The following is an 18,732-nucleotide window of genomic DNA, read 5'->3' as shown; positions in this document are numbered from 1 at the left end:
ACCTTGTATCCCTTGTTGTATCAGTTGTTTGCAAAAAAAGCCCCACTGATTCCTAAAGAGACAGTTATCAACTCTTTCTTACTGAATTGTAGAATGCCTACAGGGCCTATGTAACTTCACGTGTGGAGTTAGCTGATTCCTTGGGAAAAACATCACTCATGGCACAAAAATAATGACCTCTCCATCAAGAAGATGCAATGCAGAATTATGCATCACTTTATATAAAACGGGAATAGTGCTGATACAAGCAGCCAATAGGGACCTTGAGGAATTTGAAAAGACTTTCCTACTAGTAAAAGAAACTCTGGAGAAACCAAGATACCAACTACCCATGACCCCACATGAAGTCACGCGTGACAACATTGATACTACAACTAGAGACGTCAACCGACCTGGGGGCCACAACACTCAAACTTCCAGCTTTGGAGATATAACTGAAATTGAGAAGGCAACCCCAGAGAATAAGACAGAAAGAACTGAGAGGTCTTCCAATCTGGCAAATGAAGAGCAGGGCCAGGTCCAAAGAGAAGAGCTGATGCCGCCACCAGTCGGTGCAAATTTGCTTGATGAGGATACCTCAGCTCCTAGCGAGTCACTACATGACCCGATACCTCGCTCAAATCTGATACCAGAGTCGGATAGATCCCCACCCACAAATTTACTACTTGGACCACACAACATAGATAACTCAAATGACATCTCAAATAGAATCAGAAGCGACAACCCAACCGAGGATACAAAGGATGGAACTGGGAGAATGAGAACAGATCAATTACGGAGAAGAACAAAATGCACAACCCGAACTGGGAGGTCTATCCGCACTAAGAAATCACCCCGAAACCAGAAAGAAATTAAGGAGCTCCAGAAAATAGTAGGCAACCTGGCACAAGGCTCGATGAAAATCTCACATGCAATCAAAAAGATGTGGGAGATGACGGTAAGCACGCACTCCAAGGTCTCGCATATCCAGAATCTAGTACTCTCCGCACAAGAAAGGAATGACGAGATGGCCTTGTCTCGAAAAAATAGGCTCAACAGACCAGACAGGATAAACCCCTTGTCTAACGAAGAAACCTTGGCCTTACTCCGAACCTATGAACAACCGGCCCGGGGGAGGGAGGAGAGAATCAAAACAGTACCAATTGATTCTAATAGAACATCCAGAAAGAATGACAGAAAAGCAATCCACCTCAATCTACAACATATCCAGTTAACAGCAACTGAATCCGAAAATGGGAACCTCCTTAACTCGGATAAACCCTTGAATTGCCTTCTACTCAACTGTCGTTCAGCAACTAAACATGCGTCAGACATAGCAGCCCTCATCATCAATAAGGAAATTGACCTGGCAATCCTTACGGAAACATGGCTAAAGGAATCATCAGCTCCCGCCATTGATCTCTTAGTACCACCTCATTATAACATTAGACTATTAGCTAAGGAAAATAGGAGGAGGTATAGCCTGCATTCACCGAACAGAGATAGAGGTCAACCTGATCCAAGCCGACCCCTTAGAATTGTGTGAATACCTTGGTCTGAATATAAGATCATCAAGCAATCAAAAATGCAACTTGCATGCATTTTACCATCCACCAGGAGATAACGCCAAGTTCACAGAGCAACTAATAGAGATCATAACGGCCAACTCCAATCCAGAAGCCAACAACATATTCCTGGGAGACTTTAATTTACACTGGGACGACAACAATGACAAACTGGTTAATTCGCTTAAAGAGTTCCTCGCCGAACTAAACCTCACACAAGCATGCACCCAACCCACTCACGCGCAAGGAGCGACCTTAGATTGGATTATTTCAAGAAACAAAGAGGCATCAATCCGCGCTATAGACCTGTGTGATTGGTCTGACCATCACGCCATAACATTTGTGATGCCCACAGTGAAAAAGGGTAGGACTGTGCAACCCCCCAAGTCCAAAAAATTAATCTGAGATATAAAAGAAGCGAATATTGAGCTGTTGGCTGAAAGCTGCGAGAGAGGCTTAAAGCCACCTAACGACATGCAGAATGTAAGCGAGCTGACTGATCACTACTTAACCTCAATTGGAAATATCGTCAATGAAACCATGCCACTAAAACTGAAAAGGATCACAGATAAGCCAAAGAATCCTTGGTTTAGTGGGTCTCTGAATGAGGACAGGCGCAAACTGAGAACAGCCGAAAGAAAATGGAGACAACACCCTTCCTCACCAGAGCGGAAAGCCCTCAGAAAAATCAGAAACGAATATAACAAAAAGGTAATCAATTCCAAAAAAGAATTTATAAGAGCAGAACTTGACAATGCCAAAAACAGACCAAGAAAACTCTTCGAGATCCTAAAGCAGCAATCAGATAAATTAGCCAAATCAACTCAAGAGAACTCAAAAACTTCCTTAAGCTGCGAGGAGTTCTCCACATTTTTCTCGGAGAAGACCAAAGCGCTAGAGGTAGAGCTCGCAAAAGCCGCGGCTATCCTCCCGACCCAACCTCGGCCGACGAGCAAGGCCTGCATGATAACAGAGAGTAGTAAGACAAAAAATAAAGCAAACTGGGACACATTTGAACTATATGACCAGGACAAGATCGCCAAAACGCTGTCCGAAATCAGACCGAATAACCACTATCATGACCCTTTACCTGCAAAATGTGTAAGAGAAATCAGCCACATTGTGGTTCCTATCTGGACCAAAATAATAAACGCTTCACTTACACAAGGGATCCTCCCTGATTGCCTAAAAACAGGACAAGTAGTGCCAATAATCAAAAAACCGACAGCGGATGCATCAGATCCGAATAACTATCGACCAGTAACCAACATCCCTTTACTGGCCAAACTAATTGAGAAATGCGTGCAGAGCCAATTGAAGCAACACATCACCAAGTTCTCCCTACTAGACAAATGCCAATCGGGGTTCAGAGCAGGGCACAGCACGGAAACAGCGATCCTGCATATTGTTTATGACGCGCTACAAGCCTTAGACCAAAATCAAGCATGCCTATTGATTCTCCTAGACCTGTCATCTGCTTTTGACACGGTAAATCACGAAGCACTATTGATCAGGCTACAGGACAGGATGGGATTGTCTGGAAATGTGCTGAGATGGTTCAACTCTTTCCTAAGAAACAGATCTCAACGATTCCTGGTTAACCAAGCAATCTCACCCCCCTGTCCTAATGCAATTGGGGTCCCGCAAGGCTCAACACTATCCCCAAATCTATTCAACCTGTATGTCGAACCCCTCACAGACATTCTTCGGAAATCAAAGATATCCTACCACATGTACGCAGACGACACGCAAATATACTTAAAGATCGCCTCCCTTGATGACATAGATCTAATGAATGAGACACTAAAGATGGCTTTACAATGGTTAACTTTGAATCATCTGAAATTAAATGCCCAGAAAACAGAATTCTTGCTAATTTCACCTCCAAGGAGCCACCCTGAAGTAAAGGAATGGACCAAATTGGTGACTGCGCTAAACTGCACACCAACCCTAGTCAGCTCAGCTAAATCACTAGGAATCACATTAGATGAGAATCTCGACATGAAAGCCCACATTAATTCAATGGCGAAAAGTGCCCGCTTCCATCTGAGCTACTTAAGAAAATTAAAACCATTCATCTCAGAGGCAGATCTAAAATTGGCTATACAATCCCTAGTGATATCCAGGATCGAATATGGTTGCTCTACCTTAACTGGCCTACCTAAAACATCCACAGCACCACTAAAAGCCTGTCTCAACGCTGCGGCAAGACTCATCACTGGATCTAGGAAATTTGATCATATATCTCCCCACCTGAAAGCACTAAACTGGCTACCTTATGAGGCCAGAGTTCAAATGAAGATAGCATGTATTACTCACAAAGCGGTGCACTATAACACGCCAGGATACCTAGCCAAGAAAATTAAGCTATCGGGAGTAAACAGACCAGCAAGAAGCTCCAAGGAGCTGCTGTTGAGACCAGCCATCTTCCGAAAGAAAAAGACTTATGACCGAGCATTCTCCGGAGCTGCCCCCATAGTCTGGAATTCACTCCCCCCAAGCATTAGGAAGATTCAAAATATTGTACTATTCAAACGGGAAGTGAAAAGCCTAATGATGAGTAAATACCTTGCATAGGGAAGCCGACGGATCGCTGATATGAACATTTGCATCAGCTGAAGGGTGGCCTCCTCATGAATACTATCACGGACATGAGACTGACGCCACACACAAGCCTCGGCTGTATCCGCCAAACTATACAAACTATATAACCTCTACCTCACCTTATCGATTGATAAGGATCGTGATATAAGCTAGGCCTTTCTCACCTTTTATTGCTAATTGCACATGTGTTTGGAATATATATAGTTAGACACCCTTATAGCCATAGTTTCTGTTATCTCATATTTGTTTGTCTTATATTGATACTGTACTGTCAATGTGTAACCCGCCTCGATGTTAAGCGCTCTGATACCCACGGGTCTTGTTCGCGCTATACAAAACTCTATAATAAATAAATAAATACCACATTTTAATGGGTGTAACAGAAGTGATGGATACTGGGGGACAGAAACTCCAACAACTATAAAACCCAGGGAATGAAAAATTGACCTTGCGGTTCATGCCATATTCCCTGTTTCCTGGTCGCTCCAGGCTAATTTGTTATCATTGTATGATGAAAGGTGTGATCTTTTAAAAATTCAATGCCAAGTATACTCATGATGTTATCTGACTTAAAGACTCCTTTCAATGTCATAACTGCAGAAGATTGCCTCCATGAGGATGTCATGCAGGCCTTTGATATATGTTCACAGGCTAAACAAAATTCAGTTACGACAAAACCAAGGAAAAGCTGGGTGATTTGGAGGTAAGTATATGGGATGCCTCTTTGACTGGGTTGGCTTGAATTAAAAGGGAGGGAATTGGCACCCTTGGCTCGGAATGTGGCAGCTGGAATGGCATGACCAAGAAAACTACTAGTAATATCCTTGTGGAGCTATATTCAGTTGCTTTGTTGCTTCGTTATGTTGAACTACATGTTCGATGTCACGTCAACTTTTCGAGTAGTAGCAGGATTTATCACACCCTGGATGATTGACTGTTGAGCAGAACCCAATTTCTCACATTGCACTCAGTAATCAATCGCTGAAGGAGAAAGGACTGATTGGTTTGTTGTGTTACGAATAATTCTCATTGTGGGCTCTAACTACATCCTATTTTTATCCTCACTATATAGTTTGTCCTGTCAGCCATTTTTCGCTGACTTTCTCCGTTGCAGGGAAGTTTAAATACTCTACTTTTAAAAATGGGATAAAAGGTATTCCTAAACGTGATGGTAGAGTCCTTCTGTGATGCGATACTTCATTTCTTTACATGGTCTAAACCACCTGCTCCGAGAATCCCTTATCCTCTTTCACATGGAAAAAGCATCCCCTGCTGTACATTTTAATTATATTGCAAGTCACTGAGCATTTCCACGACCATATAGAGGAATGAGGACGAAGGCTGAGTTACTTTATAAGGACAAAAAACTCCAAGGTGACTCACACTATCTTTATAATGTACAGCAGGATACTTTATTCCTTATAATACATAGTCACATATCCCCTTTCTCACAGACCATTTAAATCATTGGTATGTTGCTTTTTTCACACCCACGAGGCCCTGCTGGGGGCGCGAGAGGCGGTGGCGGCGACGGTGGAGTGCCTCCGGTGCTTTGACTACAAGGCCTACCTCACGCGAGCGCACTCGGAACGCGACAAGTCGGGAGCTCTTCTGGCCTGGCTGTCCAACCCGGCCCGTCGGAGCTCGGTCATCCTTGAGCTCAGGGACCACGCGGGGGCGGCGCGATTTGATCAGCAGGGGATCAACGCGTTGTTCTACGACTACTACACGGAACTCTACTGCAGCAGGGTCCTCCCTTCGCTGGAGGAGTTCCAGACCTTTATGGAGGGTCTTCACCTGCCGGAACTGGGAGAGGAGGACGCGAAGCGGCTCGGGGACAAGATCGAGGAGAGAGAGGTGCGGGTCGCCATCAAGAGCATGGCGAGGAATAAGACGCCGGGCACCGACGGATTCCCTACGGAATTCTATCTCACCTACGCGGATCTCCTTGCGCCCCGGCTGACGTGGCTGTACAACGAGTCGAAGCGGCTGGGTTGTCTTCCTGCGACCATGAGGGAGGCGCTGATCGTCCCCCTGCTGAAGCCGGGCAAGCAACCGTGGGACAGAACAGCGTACCGCCCACTGTCCATGCTTAACCTGGACTACAAGATTTTAAGCAAGATCTTGGCGACGCGATTGCTCCCCCACATGCCCATGCTGGTCCACGCGGACCAGTCGGGTTTCATCCCGGCCCGCAATACGGCGCTCAATGTGCGGCGACTCCTGCATGTACTGGAGGCTGACACCTATGACGGCGACGAGGCAGTGGTGTTTGCTGTCGATATGGAGAAGGCCTTTGACAGCCTGGAATGGCCTTATCTCTTCCATGTTCTGCGCACGCTGGGCCTCGGCGAAGGCTTCGTAAATTGGACGATGCTGCTCTACCAGAACACGACGGCGAGAGTCAGAACTGGGAGGGTCATCTCTGAGATGTGCAAGGTGGGCAGGGGAACCCGCCAGGGATGCCCTCTCTCCCCCCTACTGTTTGCCCTGGCCGTCGAACCCCTTGCAGCGCGAGCCCGGCTGGGCCAGGCGTATCAGGGCCTGGACGTCTATGGCCAGGTACACCACATCGCATTATACGCAGATGATCTGCTGCTTTTCCTGGCGAACTCGGCGGACTCCCTGCGTGGAGCTAAGACCCTCCTGCAATCGCTGAGCAGAGTATCGGGCCTCCGAGTGAACTGGGCGAAGTCCCACCTATTCCCAGCCCGCCCACGGAGAGCATGCCCACAAACTACGGAGGGCGTGACGTGGGAAGAGAGGAGCCTGCGATACCTTGGCACCTCGATCTTCCATGACAGGGCCGATATCCTTGAGGGAAATATCGGATCGGCGATCAGGCACACTAAAGGGAACTTTGACTTTTGGAGCACGCTCCCATTGTCACTCATGGGGAGAGTGGCGCTACTCAAGATGGTGACCCTACCGCGGCTGCTTTACTTCTTCGGGACTCTCCCGATCTGGATCCCGGCGAGCTACTTTCGGCGGCTGAGATCGATGGTTATCGGGTTTCTGTGGGGGGCGGGCAGGCGTAGGGTGGCACATGCCACACTTCTCCACCCTCGGGCGGATGGAGGACTGGCAGTGCCGGACTACGAGCTCTACTACCTGGCGGCGCAACTGCAATGGCTAACACAGTGGGTAGCAAGAGCCAGAAAAGGGGAGGACGGATCAGGAGAACCGGCGGGCCCGGTCCAGGTATTGTCCCGGATTGTCCTAGGACTTCCGATGGGGGATTTCCACCTTACTCAGGAGTTTGCGACGGCCCGAAAATGCTGGAGCAGATATCGCCGAAGGAGCGGTATTACGGTTCCGTACGCACCTGAAATCCCACTTAAACTCTGCGGGGCATTTCCGCACGGGGGCTCGTGGCGCAGGCTCGACGGTTGGGACCAGCAAGGGCTGTCATCCATGGGCGACCTGTACGAAAATGGGGCGATGTTGCCCTTCGACCTCCGGAAGGACCGCTTTGAGCTGGCGCGTGGGGACTTCCTCCTTCACGCGGCTTTAACGGCAGCGATCCGCAAACACTGGAGGGCGGGCATGTTGGAGCCACCGCTGTCCCTGGGCTGCCAGTACGTCGTGATGATGGCGGGGACGGTCAAGGCTGTCACGTGCCTATATCGACGCATGGTCTCGGAATCCGTCGCTCCACTGCTGGCCTTGAAGGCGAAATGGGAGGCTGACTTGGCGACTGAGATCCCCGAGGAGGCATGGAATGGCATACTGGAAGGGGCCCGAAACGGGACACGCAACGCGAGATTCCAGCTGGTGCACTTTTATGTCCTACACAGGGTCTACCTGACCCCTGACAAACTACATAAATACTTCCCGACCCACTCGGCGTCCTGCCCGCGTTGCCCGGCGGATCTCGCCGATTTCCAACACATGTTCTGGTCCTGTCCTGAGCTGGGGTCCTTTTGGAGGGAGGTAGTGGAGGTTCTGAGGGAGGTAACGGAGAGGGACCTGCAACTCACCATGGCACACTGCATACTACACTGGTTCCTACACACATCAAAAAACAAGGTTACTAGCAAGTTTCTGGATTTGGGGCTCCTCCTGGCGAAGCGGGCCATTACGTCCCAATGAAAGGCGACCAGGGGCCCCACGGTAGAGCGCTGGAAGGCTGAGCTACATAAATGGGCTCGGTGTGAGGGTGAGCTTCGGCTGCAGGCCGCGCTCAGGGCGGGCAATGACAGGGCACTGGAGAGGGCCAGGGCGTGGGAGGGGCTGGTCCTAGATCTCACGCTCCTGGACATGGAAGAGGAGGACACCCCGGTGCATAGTCCGGCTCCTGACGGGGGGTCGGCTTAGGCCCACTCTGTTGATCCCCTATTTGCATTCCACTGTGGTGACTTACGAATAGTTGCTGATAGATCCTGGTGCTCTGCTTCGGATCTGGTCTAGTTGGGAGGGTTGAGAACTCGGTTCGGTGGTACTCTGGCACGCCTGGGGGTTGGGGGGACTGGGCGGGGGCGCGGTTGTGGGTGGTTCTGGGCGAGGGTAGAGGGGTAGGCGGGGATGGGAGTGTTGAGGGGGGAGGGGGGGATGGATGTTCAGTAAGGGTAAAAAGTGACTCTTGGTTCAACTGGACTTGGGGCACGGAAGAGGGAGCGTTAGGACCGAAAAGCAGCTCTGCCATTTCCCAACCACCTGGTAGTTATGGACCAATACAGAATGCTCCAGCGCAGTTTTTTCCCCCATGATATTGCCGCTCAACCTCCGGGGTGTGAGCTGAATGGCTGTGTGATACGGGGGTGGGGGAGTTGCGCTTCAATTGAGCGCCAAGGGAAATGGCTCGAATATACTGTATGCATTCATGACATTGCTGCAATAAAAAGATATTTACACAAAAAAAAAGAGATAGCATGTTTGCAAATATGCTAAATAAAAGTACAATCTCAAAATTAAAAACACACACCTGTCAGATATTTTTGGCAAAAAGGTTGGAATCCATTTAACACAAGTCAGATTTTGGTTAAAAAAATAATAATTATAACTGGGAATGTGCAGAAACATGGACCAAGATTTTATCTTTTCCACAATTACTTGAGGCTTGCAAAAATGAACACGTTGCCATAAATTTTTCCTTTTTGCTTATCTCTGTTCATGTTGAAAAACACAGCAGACGAAGCTGCATTTCCTTTCCGTTTTATAGGTCTCGCCTAAAAGTCTCTTGCTTTTAGCTTTTTGTTATCTTTCAGGAGACTACAAGGCTGCCCATTGCTTACCATTATTTGGCCTTATTGTTACTCTTATTACCTGGCTCCTTGTTGTCTAGCTTCCATGGGCTCATTTTCTCTTTGTGTGTTTGTTCCTCCTCTGGAGCATGGATGCATTACTTGTGCCCTTCCACTTCTCCTTTTTTTCAGGTGTTACTTTTTTATTTTTGCTGAAGCACTCTACAAGAGTGCATGTTCTTCATCTGTATCCTTCATGTACACCCTCTATGTTCCACCCCTAGCCCCTTAAGGCTCGTAAACTCTCCATTGTCCATATCCATGCCCTAGCCCCTCCCTTCCACCCCCATTGTCTCTATGCTTGCCCCATCCCATCCCTTTTCCTTGTTACCTCTCTCCCTTCCTGGACCCTCCATGTTCCCTCCAATTCACCATCCCTCCATGTAACTTCCCACCCTCCTTCCCTCCATCTGTGTTGCCCCAGGGGAGGAATAAAAAAAGCAATAGGATGCGTCAAGGACTGGCCGTGTCATAGCGCTTTTTTTATTCCAACCCCACCTATGTCCATGTCTCCTGCTTTCCCTACCTCTGTGTTGCCTGGGGGTAATGATTAACAAGCATTTGCAATGCAATAGGTCTCACATTAGGAAAGTGTGAGCTATTGGTATTGTAAATGACAATTTTTATAAATATGTGTTGGCTTTGAAAATATATAAATTAATAGCATTGTTATTCACAAAGCCAATAGATTACGCTTTCCTAATGCGAGTCCTATTGGCTATGGCAATGCTTAATGGTAGCAAGCAAGGACAGTGCTGTTGTGGTGCTGAGTGAAGATATGGTTGGGCTGAGTGATGTGGTGGTGTATTAGAGTGATGTGGTGGTGTATTAGAGTGCTGTGGTGGTGTCCCAGAGTGATGTGATGGTGTCCCAGAGTGATGTGGTGGTGTCCCTGAGTGATGTGGTGGTGTCACTGAGTGATGTGGTGGTGTCCCTGAGTGATGTGGTGGTGTCCCTGAGTGATGTGGTGGTGTCCCTGAGTGATGTGGTGGTGTCCCTGAGAGATGTGGTGGTGCCCGTGAGTGGTGCCCCTGAGTGATGTGGTGGTGCCCCTGAGTGATGTGGTGGTGTCCGAGTGATGTGGTGGTATCCCAGAGTGATGTGGTGGTGTCCCCGAATGATGTGGTGGTGTCACTGAGTGATGTGGTGGTGTCCCTGAGTGATGTGGTGGTGTCCCTGAGTGATGTGGTGGTGTCCCTGAGTGATGTGGTGGTGTCCCTGAGTGGTGTGGTGGTGTCCCTGAGTGATGTGAAGGTGTCCATGAGTGATGTGCTGGTGTTCCTGAGTGATGTGGTGGTGTCCCTGAGAGATGTGGTGGTGCCCGTGAGTGGTGCCCCTGAGTGATGTGGTGGTGCCCCTGAGTGATGTGGTGGTGTCCGAGTGATGTGGTGGTGTCCCTGGGTGATGTGGTGGTGTTCCTGAGTGATATGGTGGTGTCCCCGAGTGATGTGGTGGTGTCTCTGAGTGATGCGGTGGTGTTCCTGAGTGATGTGGAGGTGTCCCTGAGTGATGTGGTAGTGACCCTGAGTGATGTGGTGGTGTCCCCGGGTGATGTGGTGGTGTTCTTGAGTGATGTGGTGGTGTCCCCGAGTGATGTGGTGGTGTCCCTGAGTGATGTGGTGGTGTCCCCGAGTGATGTGGTGGTGTCCCTGAGTGATGTGGTGGTGTCCCTGAGTGATGTGGTGGAGCCCCTGAGTGATGTGGTGGTGTCCCTGAGTGATGTGGTGGTGTCCGTGAGTTGATGTGGTGGTGTCCCTGGGTGATGTAGTGGTGCCCCTGAGTGGGCCCCTGAGTGATGTGGTGGTACCCCTGAGTGATGTGGTGGTGTCCCAGAATGATGTGGTGGTGTTCCTGAGTGATGTGGTGGTGTCCCCGAGTGATGTGGTGGTATCCCCGAGTGATGTGGTGGTGTCCCAGAGTGATGTGGTGGTGTCCCTGAGTGATGTGGCGGTGTCCCAGAGTAATGTGGTGGTGTCTCCGAGTAATGTGGTGGTGTCCCCGAGTGAATTGGTGGTGTCCCCCAGTGATGTGGTGGTGTCCCTCAGTGATGTGGTGGTGTTCATGAGTGATATGGTGGTGTCCCCGAGTGATGTGGTGGTTTTCCCGAGTGATGTGGTCGTGTTCCTGAGTGATGTGGTGGTGTTCCTGAGTGATGTGGTGGTGTCCCTAAGTGCTGTGGTAGTGTTCCTGAGTGATGTGGTGGTGTTCCTGAGTGCTGTGGTGGTGTTCCTGAGTGATGTGGTGGTGTCCCTAAGTGATGTGGTAGTGTCCCTGAGTGATGTGTTGGTTTCCCCTGAGTGATGTGGTGGTGTCCCTGAGTGATTTGGTGGTGCCCCTGAGTGATGTGGTGGTGTCCCGGAGTGATGTGGTGGTGTCCCTGAGTGATGTAGTAGTGTCCCTGAGGGATGTGGTGGTGCCCCTGAGTGATGTGGTGGTTTCCCTGAGTGATGTGGTGGTGTCTGTGAGTAATGTGGTGGTGTCCCAGAATGATGTGGTGGTGCCCCTGAGTGATGTGGTGGTGTTCCTGAGTGATGTAGTGGTGTCCCTGAGTGATGTAGTGGTGTCCCTGAGTGATGTGGTGGTGTCCCTGAGTCATGTGGTTGGACCCGTAAGTGGTGCCCCTGAGTGATGTGGTGGTGCCCTTGAGTGATGTGGTGGTGCCCTTGAGTGATGTGGTGGTGCCCCTGAGTGATGTGGTGGTGTCCCTGAGTGATGTGGTGGTGCCCCTAAGTGATCTGGTGGTGTCCCTGAGTGATGTGGTGCAGCGGCACAGAGACTGAAGCTAAGAACATGCAGGGTTGAGTGCTACAAAGCACGTTCAATTTTTCAAAGCACAGAATGATGGAGCAGGGGAAAAGCAAGGGGAAACAGAAAAAAACAGGGAGAGTGTATAATGATAGAGGCAGCGAGGGCTGGGGCTTGGACAGCAGTCAACTACGGGGTCAAGAAGACACTGAATGGGAAAACACAGAAATCACCCAGGGCCAAGGAAGGAAGATACAAGCACACGGCAGAGCAGGTGGAGACAAGCTCTCGGCATTGCTGTGGCGGAGACGGGGGAGCGGGAGCGGTAGCGCATTCCTTTGAAGTCTGATGCGGGGGCGGGGGAGCGGCAGCCTTTGTAGTCTGATTGGGGGGAGCGGGAGCCTTTGAAGTCTGATGCGAGGCACAAACAAATGGTGGTGTGTGACGTGGCTGGCGTTGTGCACGTGCATAGATCACATGAACTGTGTCTAATCTGCCGTTTTGGTAGACTGTTTTTTTCCCTTACTATAATCTCGCCTGAGCAATGCGCAAGCACATTGGCTCAGGCCAGACCTAAAAAGCGCTATGATACACCTGCATCATAGTGTTTTTAAAATTATTTAGCCATGTTTTATAGCAGCTCTGCTATACAACATGGCTAGAAAACATTGTCAAAGCAAATAGCTCTTGTATGCATGACCTAAAGATTGCCATTGCTACTTGTATCAGTATAAATTCTGCTTGCCATTGCTACACTGTAGCTTTAATTATGCCTATGTGATGTATTTCAGCTTGGCTGCTGGCTCTGGCAACAGGCATTGTGATGTCAGCCCTCAACTGTAATAGCTTATTACTGTTGAACAGCTACAATATTTCTTTATTACAGGTGTCTAGGTGTGTTACAAGTCACCTATGATAAGGAAATTAAAGATAGTTTTTTCCTACAGGGATTGCAGGATCGCATGCATTATAATACAACTAAAAATCAGGAAGTCCACTGAATAAAGTATTTCAAATATAGATATGTGCCTACCGAAAAAGTCGCTGGCCCCTTACTATCTACAGCTTGTCACACAAACGTTCTGTATCAAACATTCCCAGCTATATGCTCAGTCTAAGCTCTTGTATCGATTAGATTGACTTGATCACTCTATTACATCATACCCTCAACCATCTCATCCATCCCACATCACAACCCCCAACCTTAGGAATGAAACTCTTAAATCAAAATATTTTCCAACAACTTCAGCAAATTAACTCTACACTCCGATCTCAGCTACCGGAATTCATCAAGGAAGAGTTGGTAAACTACCAACTGTTATCTGATTTCTATATCCCAACTTTGGAAGCTCATCATCAGCCACAGATATATAACATCTATCCCCTTTGTGAAAGTATAGCATGGAACAAAGAGGCAGCAGCCTAACTTCACAGACCCAAACTAAACAGTGGTATCCCTTTGCTGTACATTTTAACGATACTGTAAGTGACTGAGATGCTCCGTGACCATATAGAGGAATGAGGACGAAGGCTGAGTTCCTTTACAAGGTCAAAAAAATCCAAGGTGACTCACAATATCAAAATAAGTACAACAAGGGGATTTTATTCTTTATAATACATGGTCACCCTATCTCCTTTCTAACAAACCTTTTGAATCCTTGGCGTGTTGCTCTTTCATATAAAAGAGATGGCATGTTTGCAAACATGCTAAATAAAAATGGAATCTCAAAATTAAAAGCACACCTGTTAGATATGCGTTGCAAAAAGATTAGAATCAGTTTAATATAAATCAGATTTTTGCTTTTTTTTAAGGATGTTTTATAGCTGGGAATGTGTAGAAACATGGAAAGAAATGTTATATTTTCTGTAATTGCCTGAGACATGCAAAAATAAACAAATTACCATAAATATCACATTTTCTCATTAACCATTTTCAGCCCCAAAGTTGCAATCAACCTCACAACCTTAGTATTTATACATATCATATTCACCTTATAATCCCTTCGTGCAGCATTCCACGTAGGTATCAACACACCTTGATCTCTTCAATGAATATTTTACTGTTGCAGTCTCCCTAACTGACTTAATACTCAAAAATTGATCCTTAGTCAGGCCGGTTGGTCCAGAATCAAAATTACTAAATTGAGTGTTTTGGTAAAATATGGTGTGTGAGTAGGAGCCCCTTGAAGAGCTAAGTGGTTTCTCCCGAGGGTAATACAGGGAAACGTTTATCGAATTGTGTAAGAGAGGAGTTATCATTGTTTGACCCATGCCACATTTTCAGGATACCCAAATAAAACTAATTTACATAAACAGATGAAATGTGGGATTGCTCCAATTCTCCTGGAGCTTTGTGGCACACCCATGGTATGAAGGGTTCAGTAATAGGTTGTTCCGTGGTGCAGTAATGTTAGACACATGCTATGATTTTGTAACAATTGTTATTAATTGAAACAAACAAATGTATTCATTCATTCATGTTACACATATGACCACTGTATAAAATGCATCAAGGACTGCAAAATATCTTTAATTCGTGAGTTCTCATGAGTGTCACAAGTGGTGCAATTTTAGTTTTCGATGTGACTAGACGTATCTGCCCATTTATTATGCGAACCATTCAGTATTAAAGGAAACTTGTTTTCAAGGGATCTAAATGCTGGCACTGAATGTTGGCAGTTATGAGAACTGAGAGACAGGAAGCTAAATTGATATGTCCCGGATCACACCATTTGGCTAATGAGGGTAATCTGGGTTACAACCCGGACTTCCTGTTTTACTGCTATCAATTGTGGCACTGGACCACATCTGGTCAGGAAAAAAAAGAGCTCGGTGTGTACGTACCAACTATGACAATCACATTTGTTTTCAGATAGAACATTGTTTGTTTTTCATCCAAACGAGAAACTCACCTGTCTTTAGTGAGAATGTATTCAGGAGGGACATGGGGTTCTCCAAGGCTTCTCCATCTGGGCTTCCAATTTTTTAAGGGGTTGGGCTCGGAATTAGCCGGTCTCAGAACAACAGCCACTGCGAGCAGGAGAAACAGCAGAAGGCTGAGCAAAAGTAGCACTACTGGAAGGAAGAGAATAGGAAGGTTAACACAAACATGCACAGAAGATGTGTGCCTGTGCATTTCTACATGTAGGAAAAAAACACATGATGTGGTACAGAAATACCAACCTTGCTGTGACTTCCAGTTGTTCATCTTTAAGTCAGCATTACTAGGTGACGCTCAGGGGCCTAACCCAGGCCCCTGCAACCCCTGCGGTGGAGGGCACCCCTCATCCTTCAGGGGGGCTCCATTCAACCAAAGGCCAATGAATATCTGATATATGCAGGGCACAGGGGTCCTTCTTCGCACTCTGCGGGGGGCATAAATATGTGTTACGCCACTGATGACGCTTATATATATATATATATATATATATATATATATATATATATATATATATATATATATATATATATATATATATATATATATATATATATATATATATATATATATATATATATATATTTATATATAACAAGCTCCCTTGTGGAGTGAAACGCGTCATGGACGACACCATGTCTTTTTATTTCATCTTTGCGAAATAAACACTTACTTCTATGGATGGTATCGTTGCTGCCTCTTCTTTGATCGACTAAAGAATTAGCACTTCAAGAGGTCCTGACCTGGTTTATTTTCACCATGGATTGGTGAAACAGGAACATTGTTATATATATATATATATATATATATATATATATATATATATATATATATATTACCTACTGGCGGTCGCCAGTAGGTAGTTATAGTTAGGATTATTTTGTATAGGGAATCCGCAACATTCTATTGGGAATAACTTTGGCGCCGGTTGAGGGATCTGCCTGAAATTTTCCTCAAATTTGCCTCGCGGCGCTCCGCTTCTTCCCTGAAAGTTTGGGGGGGATTCGTTGAGTGGGGGTCGAGATAAAAGGGGGGTCCCAAAACGTGTTTTCCCCATGTTAATTTCCATAGGGCGGTTGGACTCACTTTTAGCCCGAACGGCTGAATGGATTTCCACCAAACCTTGCAAAATTGTAGGGACTGGTAGCCCGATGTGCCTTTGCTATGTCTCAAGATATGTGCTCCAGTGGATTTTGAGTAATTTAGGTTCAAAAAAATATATATATCTGTAAGCGCGCCCCGGTACGCGCACCGGGACGCGTACCAGCGCGCTACGCGAGTTCGCGCGCGTAAAGCTAATTGGCTCTCGGGTGTCTGTCAACATTCCAAACAGTCCGGAGCGGCCGCCATCTTGTGTCTCGGTAGGATCGAGACACAAGAGGTGGCCAAAAAAAAAGAGGGAAATTACTAAAAGGGTGCAGAGTAGACCCCCCTGACCCCCCAGGTTTGATGTGGGGGCCATATGCGTGGGGGCCATTTGCGCGGGGGAGCGCCCGGTACGCGCACCGGGGAGCGAATCGGGGAGCGTACCATGGGGAAAAAAGAATGACAGAATTTTTAAAAAATGTAGCATTTTTTTATAAATTGGAGGTAGTTCTAAAAAGAACTGTTTTTTTCTTCTTTTTGTTGTTTTATATTATTTTTATTGTTTTTTTGAACATTTTGTACTTTTTTTGGCTTTTATGAACAATTTTATATTTTTTTTGTTATTTTTATGGGGACAAACAAAAAACAGGGAATTGTAAACGGCTCAACTGGAGCAAAAACAAATCAGTAAAATATTAAGGTTTTTTTGGGTAATTGTGGTTGTCACCAGCACGGTTGATGAGTTTAATGCTTTGCTCACCATAGGTAATTGTTTTACCACAAAATATACAACTGATTTTGTATTGTCCAAACTGGGTTTGTATGTTTGGGACCATCTCCCTTGTCTCTGGACCCGATGGAGTGGGTTGCTTACTTTTGGAGGTGCTGGGTGAAGATTGGGGAGGGTTTCTGGTCATTTCTCGGACCTCTGCCGCAGCATAGTTGTTAGGGTGCCGGCGTTGCATGTGGCAAATCATGGTGTTATTGCCAAAAGAGTACTTTTTGTTAGGGTTCCCCCTGGAAAGTACAGTGCCACAGATTAGACAAGGAACCCTTGGCGCATTTACTTTCTTGAGGTCCTTTGGGATTGAAAAAAATCTCCCAGATAATGTGCTGTTTAGGCTTATATGGGGTAGTATCCTCAGGCAGGAACCTCCTCCTCTCCTCCTCCTCCTCCTCTTCTTCATCTCCACCACTGTGGTGTTGTGGTGGTCCTCTTGGTGGTGGTGGTGGCTGAGATGCTCCTGCTGCTGCTGCTACTGTAGCCATTTCTGAGTACAAATAGGTAGTAATAGCTCTGGAAACAGGTCTTCCTCACTCAAAGTACAAAGTGTGAATGAGGAAAAAAGGTGGGGGCTTTCATCATTAGGAAAACAAAACTGTCCTGAACCAATGAAAAGTGTTACTTTCAGGTCACATGGCCAGGGCTTTCATCATTTGGAAACCAAAACTGTCCTGAACCAATAAAAAGTGTTATTTTTAGGTCACATGACCCAACGTGCTTACGCTACGCGCCCAGGGGCGCGTAGTGTAAGCGCGTCGGATGCTTACGTAACGCGATCGTATGTGCTAGAGTGCTTCCGGGTGCGCTTACGCCGTGCGTATCACGGGGACGTGGCTACGCGATACGTCACAATGATGTTTTTGTTCGTGGCAATAGCGCTAACGGGACGCTCACCGGTACGCGCACGGGGGCGCTCCGCAAGATTGCGCTTACCGGTGCACTCACCGGTACGCGCCCTGGGAGCACTCGAGGGCAAATTTTTTTTTTAAAAATTAAAAACCATGAACAATATACATAAAAAAAATAGTATTACATAAATATAGAATATAGGATTCATTATAAAAAATATTACATTTCATAGCTATAGAAATTTGCTATTATAAAACCTTTGAAATTCACTGAACAAAACGTAGGTTTGAAACCCTATATATAGTTATGAATTAGCATTTGAAAAACCTATGAAATTCACTGAAAAAACCATAGGTTTCACACCAGTTATAGTTAGGAATTAGCATTTAAAAAACCTATTAAATTCACTGAAAAAACCATAGGTTTCACACCAGTTATAGTTAGCTGGAAATTTTACTGACATAAAACCATTGAAATTCCCACGTTATAGTTAGTTGGACTCACTATAACTTGCGCGCCTGCAATGCACTGCTGATGGCGTCACATATTACATCACTCATGACATGGTCAGTGACATCACTCATGACATCAGTTGATCCAGAATGCAGTAGCCAGGCTTCTACTGAATATCCCCAGACATTAATCCATTTTAGAACACCTGAAACATCTACATTGGCTTCCAGAATGACTACATAGTCACTTCAAATGTCTCCTTATTACCTTATGGTCATTTCATAACAGAGGCCCGCTACAACTGAGGGAGACAGAATCCAAGCATGCCATCCTACAAGAACTCTAAGATCCCCCAATTAGCTGTTATAATAATAATAATAATAATATTACAAAATTTTATATAGCGCGAACAGCTACCTCACGAGGAGGTGTCCCGGCGCTGTAAGAACAAGATGTAATGACCGCGGAAGCTGGAAGAGGGTGGCA

The 18,732-nt window shown here is 46.6% G+C and overlaps 1 protein-coding gene across 1 annotated transcript in view; it reads right to left on the bottom strand.

Moving 5' to 3' along the window:
• LOC147732424 (uncharacterized) overlaps positions 1 to 18,732 on the bottom strand; it is a 2,559,122-nt gene that overhangs the window by 341,321 nt on the left and 2,199,069 nt on the right. Inside the window, exon 89 of the mRNA XM_086954262.1 lies at positions 15,049 to 15,211. Within this exon, the coding sequence (XP_086810388.1) occupies positions 15,049 to 15,211 (163 nt within the window). The remainder of the gene's footprint in view (positions 1 to 15,048; positions 15,212 to 18,732) is intronic.

Source organism: Lissotriton vulgaris, chromosome 2_1 (assembly GCF_964263255.1).
Source record: "Lissotriton vulgaris chromosome 2_1, aLisVul1.2, whole genome shotgun sequence".
NCBI lineage: Eukaryota > Metazoa > Chordata > Amphibia > Caudata > Salamandridae > Lissotriton > Lissotriton vulgaris.
Note: the sequence above shows the minus strand (reverse complement) of the source record. Positions and strands in the feature narration are given on the sequence as shown.